At 38.3% G+C, this 12789-nt stretch overlaps 1 protein-coding gene across 3 annotated transcripts in view; it reads right to left on the minus strand.

Moving 5' to 3' along the window:
• Nucleotides 1-10906, minus strand: part of usp13 (ubiquitin specific peptidase 13) — a 52919-nt gene extending 42013 nt beyond the window's left edge. For 2 of the 3 annotated variants that reach the window (XM_078168799.1, XM_078168798.1), the window contains exons 1-4: nt 10539-10906; nt 6718-6843; nt 3274-3334; nt 212-333 (exon numbers count right to left, since the gene is read on the minus strand). In XM_078168799.1, coding sequence (XP_078024925.1) covers nt 212-333; nt 3274-3334; nt 6718-6843; nt 10539-10649 — 420 coding nt within the window. In that variant the 5' untranslated portion in view covers nt 10650-10906. The remainder of the gene's footprint in view (nt 1-211; nt 334-3273; nt 3335-6717; nt 6844-10538) is intronic. The other variant, XM_078168797.1, reaches the window with a different exon arrangement.
• Nucleotides 10907-12789: the final 1883 nt, after the last annotated feature.

Genomic DNA, 12789 nt, shown 5'->3' on the forward strand with positions numbered 1-12789 from the left:
AGGAAAAACCCCAACAATTTGGCTTTTAAAAGCCTTATATTAAGAAAACTTATCTTAAGACATTTTAAGACTTTTCAAGGACCTGTAGACACCCTGTTCAAAACAAGAACGATCAAGCTGTCTGTTCAGTGACAAGGGAACCACTGAGCGCACCCTCTCCCACCAACATGCATGGAAACACACAAGAGCCCGTGCAGCGAGACTCACTGACCAGAGCGGGCAACTCCTCAATATTTGGTAAGGGGATCTCGAAGTGGTCTGGAAAAATGACGAGCTTGGCCTCGTCTTCATATTCATAGTCCTCGCCGTTAAAATCACGGTTTAGCTCTAAATCTACAGGGGAGGAAGTAAACATTGAGAAAGCGTTATTCTGTGTTCTGCTCCTTTGTGCTCTTGAGTGTGAGGTCTGATCTTATTTTATGTTCCTGCTTCGTTCCTTCAGTCAGGACCATAATAGTCTAGAGACGCAGTGAGTACAAACAGATGAATCCTTGAACAAGAAAACCACCAACATCTTTTTTTACAGCAGTGACAGGATGACTTCATACGACGCTGATGACTCTTTTGCTCCGACACAATTTATGCGGAGCTATATTTAGCTGTTTATCACACACTCTCATCACCAGCAACTTATGGAGTTACTAAGGAGAATAGAGCATGGCTCAAATCCCTGACATTTGTCTGTGCAGCTATGGCATTCTCATTTCATTACTGATTACAATCACGGCTGCAGCTAACAATTATTCTCCTTATTGATTAATCTGCTTGGTATTTTTTCAAATAATCATTTGGTGTATTATTGTCAGTATGTAGAGAAAATGTCCATCACACTTTCCTAAAGCCCAGGATGACATCTTACTTTGTCCAACCAACAGTCTCATTCCCAAAGAGCAGATTTTTGTGTTACATGTTGTATTTGTTGCATTTTAATGGGTTTTAATTGGTTGCTACCAATCTCAGTGGGACTTCCTGGTTAAATAAAGGTAGTAATACTTATAGTAATTGATGAGTCCTTTTCGTCGGCTAGTTTTCAGGTTCTTCTGTTTTATATCTTTGGCTTTTTAACTGCTTGTCCTACAAAACCAGGCATTTAAAGACATCACTCTTGGTTATCGGAGCCTTTAATGGATATTTTTCACAATTTTCAATTATTTCTGTCGACCAAACAATAAATCAATGAATCAAGAAAACTGTCTGCAGATTAATCAATGATGAAAATGATTAGTTTCGGCCCTAGTTTGCTATCAATTATGACAAAGAGAGGCATTAAATCCTCACAATGAAGATATTTTCTGTCCATCAGCTAACTCATTAATCAACTAATCATTTCATTTCTCATCTAAATGATATCAAACTGAGGTGAGACTCCTCTCTTAAATCACTCAGTCATCTGTGCTCCACTCCACAGCCTAAAGTCGTGTCATGACTCATGTGAAACAGGATCATAGGTTATCCCTGTCATTGTTATTGTGCCCACCGGCTTCATGGTAACGGCTGACGTTACCAGCTAGAGGCTTGATTAGATCACTGGACTGGTATGGAGATGATGGCGGATACATACATGCCCGCTATCACCTCAAAGATCCAAAATGGACGACAGCAAGCAGCGTCTGACTGCCAGCCAGACGCTGAGGGTTGACCTAATGTACAGCACCATCAAAAGGCAAAGGATGGTTAAGTCTATTAAACTCGGAACAATAATGAAACTGAAACATCAATTACACAGAGGGTGAGTGGAAGGAATTCCTCCCCCACCAGGCTAGTCGCGAGGGAGGAGGAGGAGGAGGGTGAGGGACACCTGGTCCCCTCTGAGCAGCGTCATAACTTCAGTGGAAGTGTGTCAGGGAGGTTGACAGGTGGTGGCAGCTGAGGGGCCGACGAACCACCAGCCCCTCCCTGCGCCGAGGAGGGGAGCAGACCGGGCTTTGATTTAGAACAGTTACCAACCACATATACAAATAAATGGGCTATATTTGGAGCACAGGAGGAGGAGGAGAAGTCTCATCATGGGAAATATCTGACGCTTTGGGTAAAGGCCGGCTGGAGGGGCAGCTGACAGGTCACCACAGTGTAACAAACAATAACACCTGCTAGTAACAGAGGGGGTTCTCTGAGAATCGAGAGGTTCGAGGTTTCTGAACAAACAAATCACATTTACTTCACGACCGAAACGCCAGGTTTAGTCCAGCCTGTACCTAGTAGTGGACAGTGACTGAGTTTACATTAAAAATTTGAGGTGCTTGTATGTTTATTTTATGCTACTTTATACTTCTGCTCCACTACATTCCTGTACAGTTTCCTCCACTACATTTATCTGAGAGCTACAATTAATGTTTACATTTCAAATTAAAATTTTACATTTAAATACAATGCATCGATAAAGATTAATAGTCTACATTGAGGCACCTTCTCACATGTTCAGCAGTTCCACCAAAGCGGACGTTTCTCATCTGAACGACTCAGATGGTTTAGGTTAAATAATTTTAAAGAGGCCCAAAAACCTGAAACTTTCCAGTATTTACCCACAAAAATAGACAATTAAAGTTTAAAAAATGAGTAACAATTTATGCACCAATACTTCTTTTGGGCTCTGTTACTTATTCAACACCCCCTTAGATTTACAACATTACAATGCTACTTACACATCGATGCATCAGTATTAACAATCTAATAATGTAGTAACAATCTAATAATGTAATATATCACAATATATCAGTCACAGTGGACATTTATCTGCCTAATGAGTACTTTTACTTTTGATACTTTGAGTGCATTTTACTCATAATACTTATGTGTTTTATTTAAAGGTCCAGTGTGTAGGATTTAGTGGCATCTAGTGGTGAGATTGCAGAACTGAAACTATTTCCGTGTGCCAGGCATGTAGGAGAACTTTGGGGACCAACACATTAACACAAAAACACTAAAATGTGAAAACACAAGTGGCCCTATCTAGAGCCAGTGTTGGACACGTCCCTTCTGGGCTACTGTAGAACAACATGGCAGACTCCATGGAAGAGGATCCGCTCATATGTGGATATAAAGCAGTTCATTCTAAGGTAACAAAAATTCAATGATTTTTATTTTCAGGTGATTATAAACTAATGAAGACATAGTGGTGCATTTTATCTCCCATGTCTGCCAATAGATGTCCATAAATCCTGCACACTGGCCCTTTAATTAATACTCTGAATGCAGGATTGTCACTTGCGACAGAGTATTTTTACATAGTGACAAACGATCTGAGTACATCTTCCACCACTGCCTCTGACTTACCTAGAAACACTTTTCCATTTCTTCGTCTGGGGATGGCACCTCCTGCAGCTCCTGTGGCTTTCTGTGGGAAACAGGAAGGAAGAGATTAAATTGGATCAAAGAAGCCTCGTCAAATTAAAACACGTCTGATGATTCTCTTTGTGGAAAAAAAAACTTTAATGCTGGGCTGTAGCAGCAGGTCCAGATGGTTGTCATTTTGTTTGAAATGGATGCTGGATGTTCCACTTGCCAGGTCGGGTTACAAGGCGAGGGGAAAACCCCTTCCACGGTGTGGTCAAAATTAAAGAATGATGAATGAAACCGCTTCAGTTGCACAGTTTGATATGTAGACTTGGACAGATACAGTTTACACTACATCATGTGTTTGGGCCTGTCTTTGCCTGCAGAGTGTGAAATCATCTTTCTCTTTTTCTCCACGACATATGTCCAGAGTGGTAAGAAACTAAAATTAACTTTAACAGACTGGTAGATAAACACTTTGAGTCTGCCAATAACGTTTGCAGCCCTGATACATGGATCAATCAACAAACAAAAAACACTTGGGTAAAATTGTTTTTCTGCCAAATGACTGGCTGGCAGCAAAACAACCCAGTGCCACCGACTGGTTTCCTATTTATCCCATCTGGTCCAGGTGTATGGAATAACATTTAAGTCAATATCAAGTAGAAAAAAACAAGATTAATAAATAAATAAATATGCCTATGAAATAAAATTTAAAATAAATAAATGAGTGACAAATATATATATAAAAAATGTAAATATAAATATACGAATAAGCCAGTGTAGTTCAATAAATTTTAAAAAAGGGATTTAATTAATAAAGGACATTTTAAAGGACTACAGTCACCTGAACTAAATAAATATGGATTCAGGAAATAGAAGTCCCCTGAAGTAAATATGTAGTCCTTTAAAAGTAATGGAAAAAAGTAAAGTAATGCTTTAAATATATTTATTTATTTTTATTTATTTAATTATTAAACTACACTGACTACTTTTTATGTATACATTTCCATTTATTTATATATTTAATGCCAGATGTATTAATTTCTGGACTTATTTTATTGGCATATTTATCCATTTCTACATTTATTTATTTATAGATTTATTTATTTAATATTGGTCTAGATGGCATTCAGTTCAGGTGACTGCTTCCCGTTCACTCAGCAGGGAGGAGAAGGAGGACACGGTGTGGCAGACAGAGAAAAAGACAGAGAATGCTGACACACTCGCGACCAAGTGGACTCATGGGAAAAAAAACAGCAGACACAGGAGCCTGCAGAATGTGAGCAGCTGTTTCAGGCCAGATCCAGGCATGGAAATAGCAGCTCTTTACAAAGCAGAGCTTATCTGAGGGCAATTAGAGCCAGTAGGAAAACACGGCTGCAGCTCAGGCCTTTGTTGTTCACCACTGACTTTTGAAAAGAGAGGCTTGTTTGAGTTCATGTGTGACTTTTTTTTTTCACCACAAAAGAAAAGCAAGAGTGTTTTTTAAAATACACAGGGATGGACAAAATAATAAAAACACCTTACAGTATAATGCAATCCAATGCAACACCACTTCAAACTTCAGAAGTTACCATAGAGTTGAACCAGTGGCTCTCTGGTTCACACATCTAACAATCTATGAAAATATTTGTTGCAGGGTTGTTGTTTTGGATTGCATTATGATCCGTCTGTTATATAAAACCTTCAGTTGTGTATTCAGTATGATGCTATTATTTGGATTTCAGAAGTAACTTTGACAAGGCTGTGACACTTTATGTCATGGGTGTGTAATTTCCAAAAATTTGTGGACTTTTTATGGAAGATTCTTGAAAAACATGATGTAAAGTGGTTCTAGTTACAGGGAGAATTGTCAGTTTAAACCCAGGTCATTTATTATTGGAATATTTATTCTCTCTACATATTGAATTGTACGCTTGCCTGTCTACAAATTTCATATTTTTGCATGTTTATTATAAGACTCTCTAGGTTTCACTGGAAATTAATAGTTAATCAATTAAATAGAAGTGCATCAAATGAGTACTATCTCTCCACATAATTAATACCAAATTACCACTTTCTTTCTGGGAAAATCCACAGCATACAGTACTATCAGAAAACAGAACAGTCAGAGGTTAAAGATGTGATATGGGGGATACAGACGGACACAGAGCTGAAAACATATCAAGTGTTCGCCACAAACACTCAGACAGGCCTCGGTCTGAAGGTCAGTCAGGTCCAGTGAAAAAGTTCATATTTTCATCTTTCTTTAATTAAATGTCGATGACCGAGCATTTCAGCTTCAAGAACACGCAGGGCAGACGATGTAATTCAACCACTGATGTTCCAAACAACAGCATCATGATATCAGCGATCAGGGTCACTCAGTATACCTTTTAATCTCACACTGCTTTCAGTGCTGCAAACCTCTGCAGCATCAGTTATCATGGTGTGAGTTTAGCCTGTAATCCTGACGGCGTTAATGACATGATCAGCTTACTGAAATACAAACAGTGGTAAAATAGTGCTTATTTCAATAGAGACTGCCTCCTATTAGACATTTAAAAGCAGTTAATGGTTCATAACACACTATACTGTAGTTCTAAGCATCTTTAAGGACATTTTGTGTGTTTATTAATGTACTAAAATTGATTTGTCAACTATTACAACCTCTATGAAAACATATTTTTTCAATGTTTATATCTACATTATTATTTTTATCTGTTTATACATCAGCTTCCTCTTATGGGTGCACACAGGTGGAGTTATAGTTGGCCTGTGGCCCTTTGCTGCATGTCATCCCCCCTCTCTCTCTCCCTTTCACGCCCACCTGTCCTGTCCAGTAAAGGCAAAATTTAAAAAAAAAATAAAAAAATAAAAATGTCTATATGCTGCTTATAAATATAGGTTAAAGTAAATTATAACCAATGTCTGAAATCCACCTTGCTACTTTTCCACGTTATGAGACTCTCAATCTATGTATGTATGAATATTGAATGAAGTATGAATTAAATAAATGATTACAAACTAAAACAGATCAAATTCAATATTATTTGTATGCAACCAAGATCTGTCTGTAGCTGGGAGAAATTTGCATCATCATTGAAACAAAGTTTGCTGTCAGTACATGTTTAAGATGAGCCACTGCCATAGTTAATGCGCTCAAAATGGTTTGTTTTATTTATTATCTTTATTATTATTACTCCTAACTTGTTCTCTTTTTCATTATGTTAAGGTAACAAATATCCATAGTATCAGGATAAAGTGTAAATCTTAGAGGGAAGGTTTCGCTGTAAGCCTTTTGGGTTTTTTTACCTCTCATCTGCACAATCAACGCTATGTTTGTTGTTGTATATTTTTGTTTTTAGCACTTCCTTTATGCTAATAAACTACACTAAGCTTAACATTTGAGGACTAAAAATCAGTAACACACTATAAATACACCACAGGAGTAAAACTTACCTCTTTGACATGCCGTTTGAGGTGCATGTAAACGCTCTGTCCTGTTTTGCGATAATGTCTCTCCACATGTTCCCGTCCGAAGCCCAGGAATGTGTTCATACACACATACAGGCCTCCCTCTGACTCCTGCAGACCAAAACAAACAGTAGCTATGAACACGTCAACACAACAAGAAGTGCACTTTACACAGGAAACCTATCCAACCATATTCTTGGTCCTCCTGAATCGATGTCCTCTATCTTTATATTGCCTAATTTCAGAGGAGATGGGATCTAACACTCAGATGAAAGGCACAATTTTAGCTTTATTAAAGTGGACGAGAACAGTTCAGTAAAAGCAGATGAACTTCGTGACAAAAACTATTTAGCATCAGCTAAATTGTGGCGCGCTGTACTTTGGCCTCACTACCTCACACAAAAATGTAACACAACATGCACAGCGGAAATGCAAGTAGGAGAGATGTGTCAATGATTCTGCAAGCACATTTTCAAAAGGGCTTTCTTGCTCAAACAGTCTTTTTCTCGCACTTTGTCAACAAGCCAAAAATCTGTTCCAGCACTCTCGCACAGAAAAAAAAATCTCACTTTAATCGAGAAAAAGGCTGCTGCTGAAAATTCCTGTTTCTTACTGTAAACGCACAGAGTCAAAGACACCTTATACATGTTATTTAGTTATTTTAAACATTAATATCTGATGTTTTGTTTCATACAAGCAATCTGACAGATCAATTGTGCTGCTGCTGCTGCTGTTGTTTTGACTGAAGAATACAAGCATCCTGTTATATACAGTGACATTAAAATTCATTTCATTGACAAAGTAGTGCCTCGCTGAACACCTGCATGTTTAAAAACACAGTAACCTTATTCCTCATAAAACTGCTGATGAGTGCCTGTGGACTGAGGCCCATGCGTTTCACACTTTGGATTGACTTACTGTATCTGAAACTTGTTACAGGATACAAAGGTATGATCATTTTGTCTGCATGTGACCAGCGGCTCACATTTAAAGTGTTTTAAAATACAAATACAGTAGGACCTCCTCCGGGGGTTTTTGTTTTTCTGACAGAAGCAAACAACCTCCCGCACTTTCACATGTAAACTGTCAGAGGCAAAATCAATCAAGAATAAGTCTTTTTAAAACTAACCTAAATCTGCAATCAGTGTGGGCCTTATAAACCCCTGTGAAAACCTTTAAGTGGCCCAGAGTGACATATGAGCTTCAACAGTGCAAGGACAAAAATAAACCAGTCCTCGGGCCAACATGATGAACTCCAGACAGCTGAGTCACCTTTAAAAACGGTTTCAGTCGAGAAAATAGGTTTTTATGTTGTATGTCACCTAGAAAGTGATGAGAGCCAAAAACCCAGACTTTCTTTCTGTCACGTCTTTATAACTGTGTCAAATCTGTACATTCTCACATTCACACATTTTTAAAAAATGTTAAAATCAAAATATTTGATGTTTTGATGCAATATCACTAATGCCTTATTCACATAAGAAACAGAAAACATACAAAATAAATGTGCATCACAATGTGGGTCATGAGATTTTCTATGAACTCTCTAGTGACACAGTAACATCAAAACATGCTACAAACGTACTTTAAGTCAATCTACCAGTATCACAGTACCACCAGGGATAGCATGAGTTTTTGCTTAGTCATTGTAAACTCACAATTGGACACAATTTTGGAAGCAGGAGGCGTCTTAAACATTTAACTGTACATCACACCATGAATTGATTGCTGTAGACTCGTAAGGTTAAACAGCACAATTAAGATTAAAAAATATCACTATAAATTCACTGTAGTGACCATACAGGCATAAAGATGAAAATATTGTAGTAATATTTAGGGGTGCATGATATATATGTATTTATTTTTTTTAAAAAATCAGCATAGCAAAAGACTAAAATATTGCATGATGTTGAGATTTGAGTATCTTTACAGAAAGTCACAACATAAATTGATTGCTGTAGACTATTAAGGCTAAACAACACTATAAACTCACTGTAGTGACCATACAGGCATAAAGATGAAAATATTGTCGTAATATTAGGGCTGCACAATATGTTTGTTTTTTCTGTATCGCAACTTGCTAAACACATCACGAAAGACAAACGTTGCACGACGTTGGGAGTAACTTTAAAGAGAGTTTTTTTCCTCATTTGTAGCCTATGTTTATTTTTTGGTGCCTTTTGTGTTTAATGCTCAATTTGTTCCATAAAAAATGTTGGAAATAATTTCATTTCTTTTTTTTTCTTTGAATTTGTTGTATTTTATCAGCATAGGCTGCTGAAAGCAGCAAAAACACAGAACTGAGTACTTTACCTTATTGTACGTTATTTATCGTGATTAATATCATTATCGCAATATTCAGCAACGTATCTCATCATATCCTGCAGTCCTTGACAAACTACTGACAGTTTCGATTCAAATTTTAGGCAGAATATAAATTAAAAAACACCAAAAATGTGGCTTTAAAAGGCAAAATTGAATACTTTAATCTCTTATTTATCGCGGTTGATATTGTTATCGCAATATTCTGCAATGTTATCACGTATCTCATCATATTGTGCAGTCCTTGACAAACTACTGACAGTTTTAAGTCAAATTTTTGGCAGACCATAAATTAAAAACACCAAAAATGTGGCTTTAAAAGGCAGAATTGAGTACTCTAGTGTCTTATTTATTTCGATTAATATCGTTATCGTGATATTTAGCAACACTGTCAAGTATCTTCTCATATTGTGCAGCCCTAGACAAACTACTGACAGTGTCAAGTCATATTTTAGGCAGAATATAAATTTAAAACACCAAAAATTTGATTTTAAAAGGCAGAATTGAGTACTTTAATGTCTTATTTATCGTGCTTAATATCATTATCAAGATATTTAGCAACGGTACTGTGTATCTCCTCATATCATGCAACCCTAGACAAACTACTGACAATTTCAAGTCAAATTTTAGACGGAATATAAATTAAAAACACCAGAAAATGTGGCTTTAAAAAGGCAGAATTGAGTACTCTAGTGTCTTATTTATCACGATTAATATCGTTATTGCGATATTCAGCAATGTTGTCGAATATCTCCTCATATCGTGCAGCCCTTGACAAACTACTGACAGTTTCAAGTCAAAATTTGGGCAGAATATAAATTAAAAACACCATAAAGGTGGCTGCAAAAGGCAGAATTTAGTACTTTAATGTCTTACTTATCGCAATTAATATCATTATTGCTATATCAGCAACGTTATTGTGTATCTCATCATATGGTGCAGTCCTTGACAAACTACTGACAGTTTCAAGTTAAATTTTAGGCAGAATATAAATTAAAAACACCACAAAGGTGGCTGTAAACTCTCTAACACACAGAACTGCTGTATCATACAGCACAGCTCCACCCTGACAGGGCTGCTGAAGCTTTTGAAATTAATTCACAGCTGAGGGCAGGTGTGTGTTTTAGCGCGTGTATCCATTGGTCGGAGCGGTAATGTGGCCTGAGCTGCACCGTCTACCTCTCCCTGCACAAAGGGAAACCCCTCCATACCTCTCTCCTCTGATGTAAACAACATTTAATTATTTATTTCTGTCAGGTTCACAGGGTAAGGTGGCCATGGAGACACACACACACACACACACACACACACACACACACACACACACACACACACACACACATTACAGCGGGTTCACGTGTGTTGTTTAGCCCGGCCAAGTCAGACTGTCAGTCCGCCTGAGACGCACACTGATCCCCCTCCTCTGTCTCCACAAACAACCGTCTCCTGTCTCAGTGTGTGCGTGTGTGCGTGTGGACACTTACGGGAGAGTCGAAGGAAAAGGCGCACTCGCTCTTGAAAACCCTGTCTCCAGTCCTGGGCACTCTGATGGTGGGCATGTATGGGACCAGCAGCTCTCCGAGGTCTGCAGCCATCTTCGCATTCCTGCTTCTCGCACCACAGTGCAGCGGAGCCACCGGAGCAGCGCTGTCAGAGGAGAGGATGCTATTTTTAAAGCACTCCGTCTCTACATTCCTCCGGCCAGGGGGATGTGACGCTGAAAAACATAAAAATAAAATGACAGAGGGGTGGAGGCTGGCTGGCTGCTACACTGGCGGCAGAGCTAAAAGCATGGAGGAGGCTAATGTTGTTCTTTTGGCTGTATTTTTTCCCCTCCTTGCATAGAGATTTGACCTGCGCAGATATTACATTGTTAGTGTTGACTGTGGTGACGCTTTCAGCACGGGGATGTTTTACCAGAAGGGCCCCTCCCACCTCTGAGGATGATTCATAAAGCCGCCCACACTTACTACAGCATGTTTCCCTCTCCAGGATGGAGGAGAAGCATGCATATCAGGTGCATTTTCATTTTAATTGCTGCTCCTTTACATATCCTACAAGCCCAACAAAACACTCCATCAATCTGTATTAATCTGCAGTAGCTTTAGTTGATAAAATTATCAACTATTTTAAAAAAATCCTCCATTTCTCAGTAAAATTTGGCATTTATAATAACTAAATAGTGGAAGTCACACTTAAAAAGAGACACAACAAAATGTTAATATCCTGCATCTTATAAATAAAGGTCCTTTGTCCATCAGACGACAATCATCCTGTCTGCACAGCTCTGCCACCTGCTGGACACTCTCATGAAGTGCAAAGCATATTAGCCAAGGGCGTACATTTCATTTCAACATTGGGGGGCCGGGGGGGGGGACCCTCACAGCGGATAAGGAAAAACTCCCCCCCAAAAAATGGGGGAAAAAACAGTAGAAACTGCAATTGATGTCGTACAGAACAGATCAGCATAATAAATTTACAGTAGTGCAGCCCTAGACAAACTTCCAGTACACACTACCACTGACTACAACCACTACAGACAGTATCAAGTCAAATTTTATGTAGAATATAAATCACAAACACACCATAAAGGTGGCTGTAAAAGGCAGAATTGAGTAATTCAATCTATTTATCACGATTAAGAGATAAAGATATTTGATCACAGCACAATAGTCCAATTTTTTCTTTTTCTTTTTAATTTTATTTTCCTTATTTTCAACAACATAACCACTGTAATATATCCAGAGTGGAATACAAACATTCGCATACTGTCCATTTTTATACCTACCACAGAAAATACATTAAATATCAATGTCCAGTAATTATTAAGATTTGGACAAGTACAGAAAGTATGAATGAGGGATCCTGTTACTGTTCTACACCTGTTGCATAAGGGATCTGCCCCTGGATAAATCTTGGCTAACTTTTCTTTGGATAGATGAAGGCGGTGCAAGACCTTGAACTGTAGGAGGCCATGTCTGGCACAAACTGAGGAGGAGTGAACTCTTTGAAGAGTGGACTGCCAATAGTGATCTGTGAAGCCAAATCATCCTCCCATTGGGATCTCAGTTTCTCCATTTTCAACAAATCAGTTACCACTATTCATTTCAAGAACTTGCAAAGTAAAATAAAAATAGTTCCAAACATGAACATGGTTAATGATAATAAGGAAAGGTGGTAGATTATAAAAAATATCATTTAACTTGCCGAGTTACCCATTTTCTGGGTTAGGCTCAAAACTTTTCAGTCATCCCTTGTATAGGTTATATAAAACAAGATAGGGAGTCCACCCCAGGAAATACTGAGTGTCAAACTCTTAATTTCCTGCGTTAATGCTCATATTTGTACCTTTCCCGCTTCAGTTTAAGGTGGGAGTGTCTTTAAAGTTGTCAAAATAAAAGTCCTCTCCTGCTTTTATGTTGATAATGTGGGGGAGAACATGCCATGATGTCATACAGTTTGATTGTAAGGGTCTTTTATTTGTTTTTAAAGCCATACATGAGCTGGCACCTCAGTATATTACTAAACTTCTCTGCCCCTGCTCCAACTCCCGACCTCATAGATCCTCCGAATACTGTCTTTTAACTGTCCTACAATCGAGGCTGGTGGGTAAGGGAGGTTGTGCCTTTGCCGTAGATGCTCCAAAGCTCTGGAATAGCCTTCCGCTCTCCCTCCATTGACACTTAAGACAAATCTTAAAACATACATGCGTTCAACGGCCTTTGGTTGTTTGTG

Source organism: Epinephelus lanceolatus, chromosome 6, assembly GCF_041903045.1.
Source record: "Epinephelus lanceolatus isolate andai-2023 chromosome 6, ASM4190304v1, whole genome shotgun sequence".
In the NCBI taxonomy this organism is placed as follows: Eukaryota; Metazoa; Chordata; class Actinopteri; order Perciformes; family Serranidae; genus Epinephelus; species Epinephelus lanceolatus.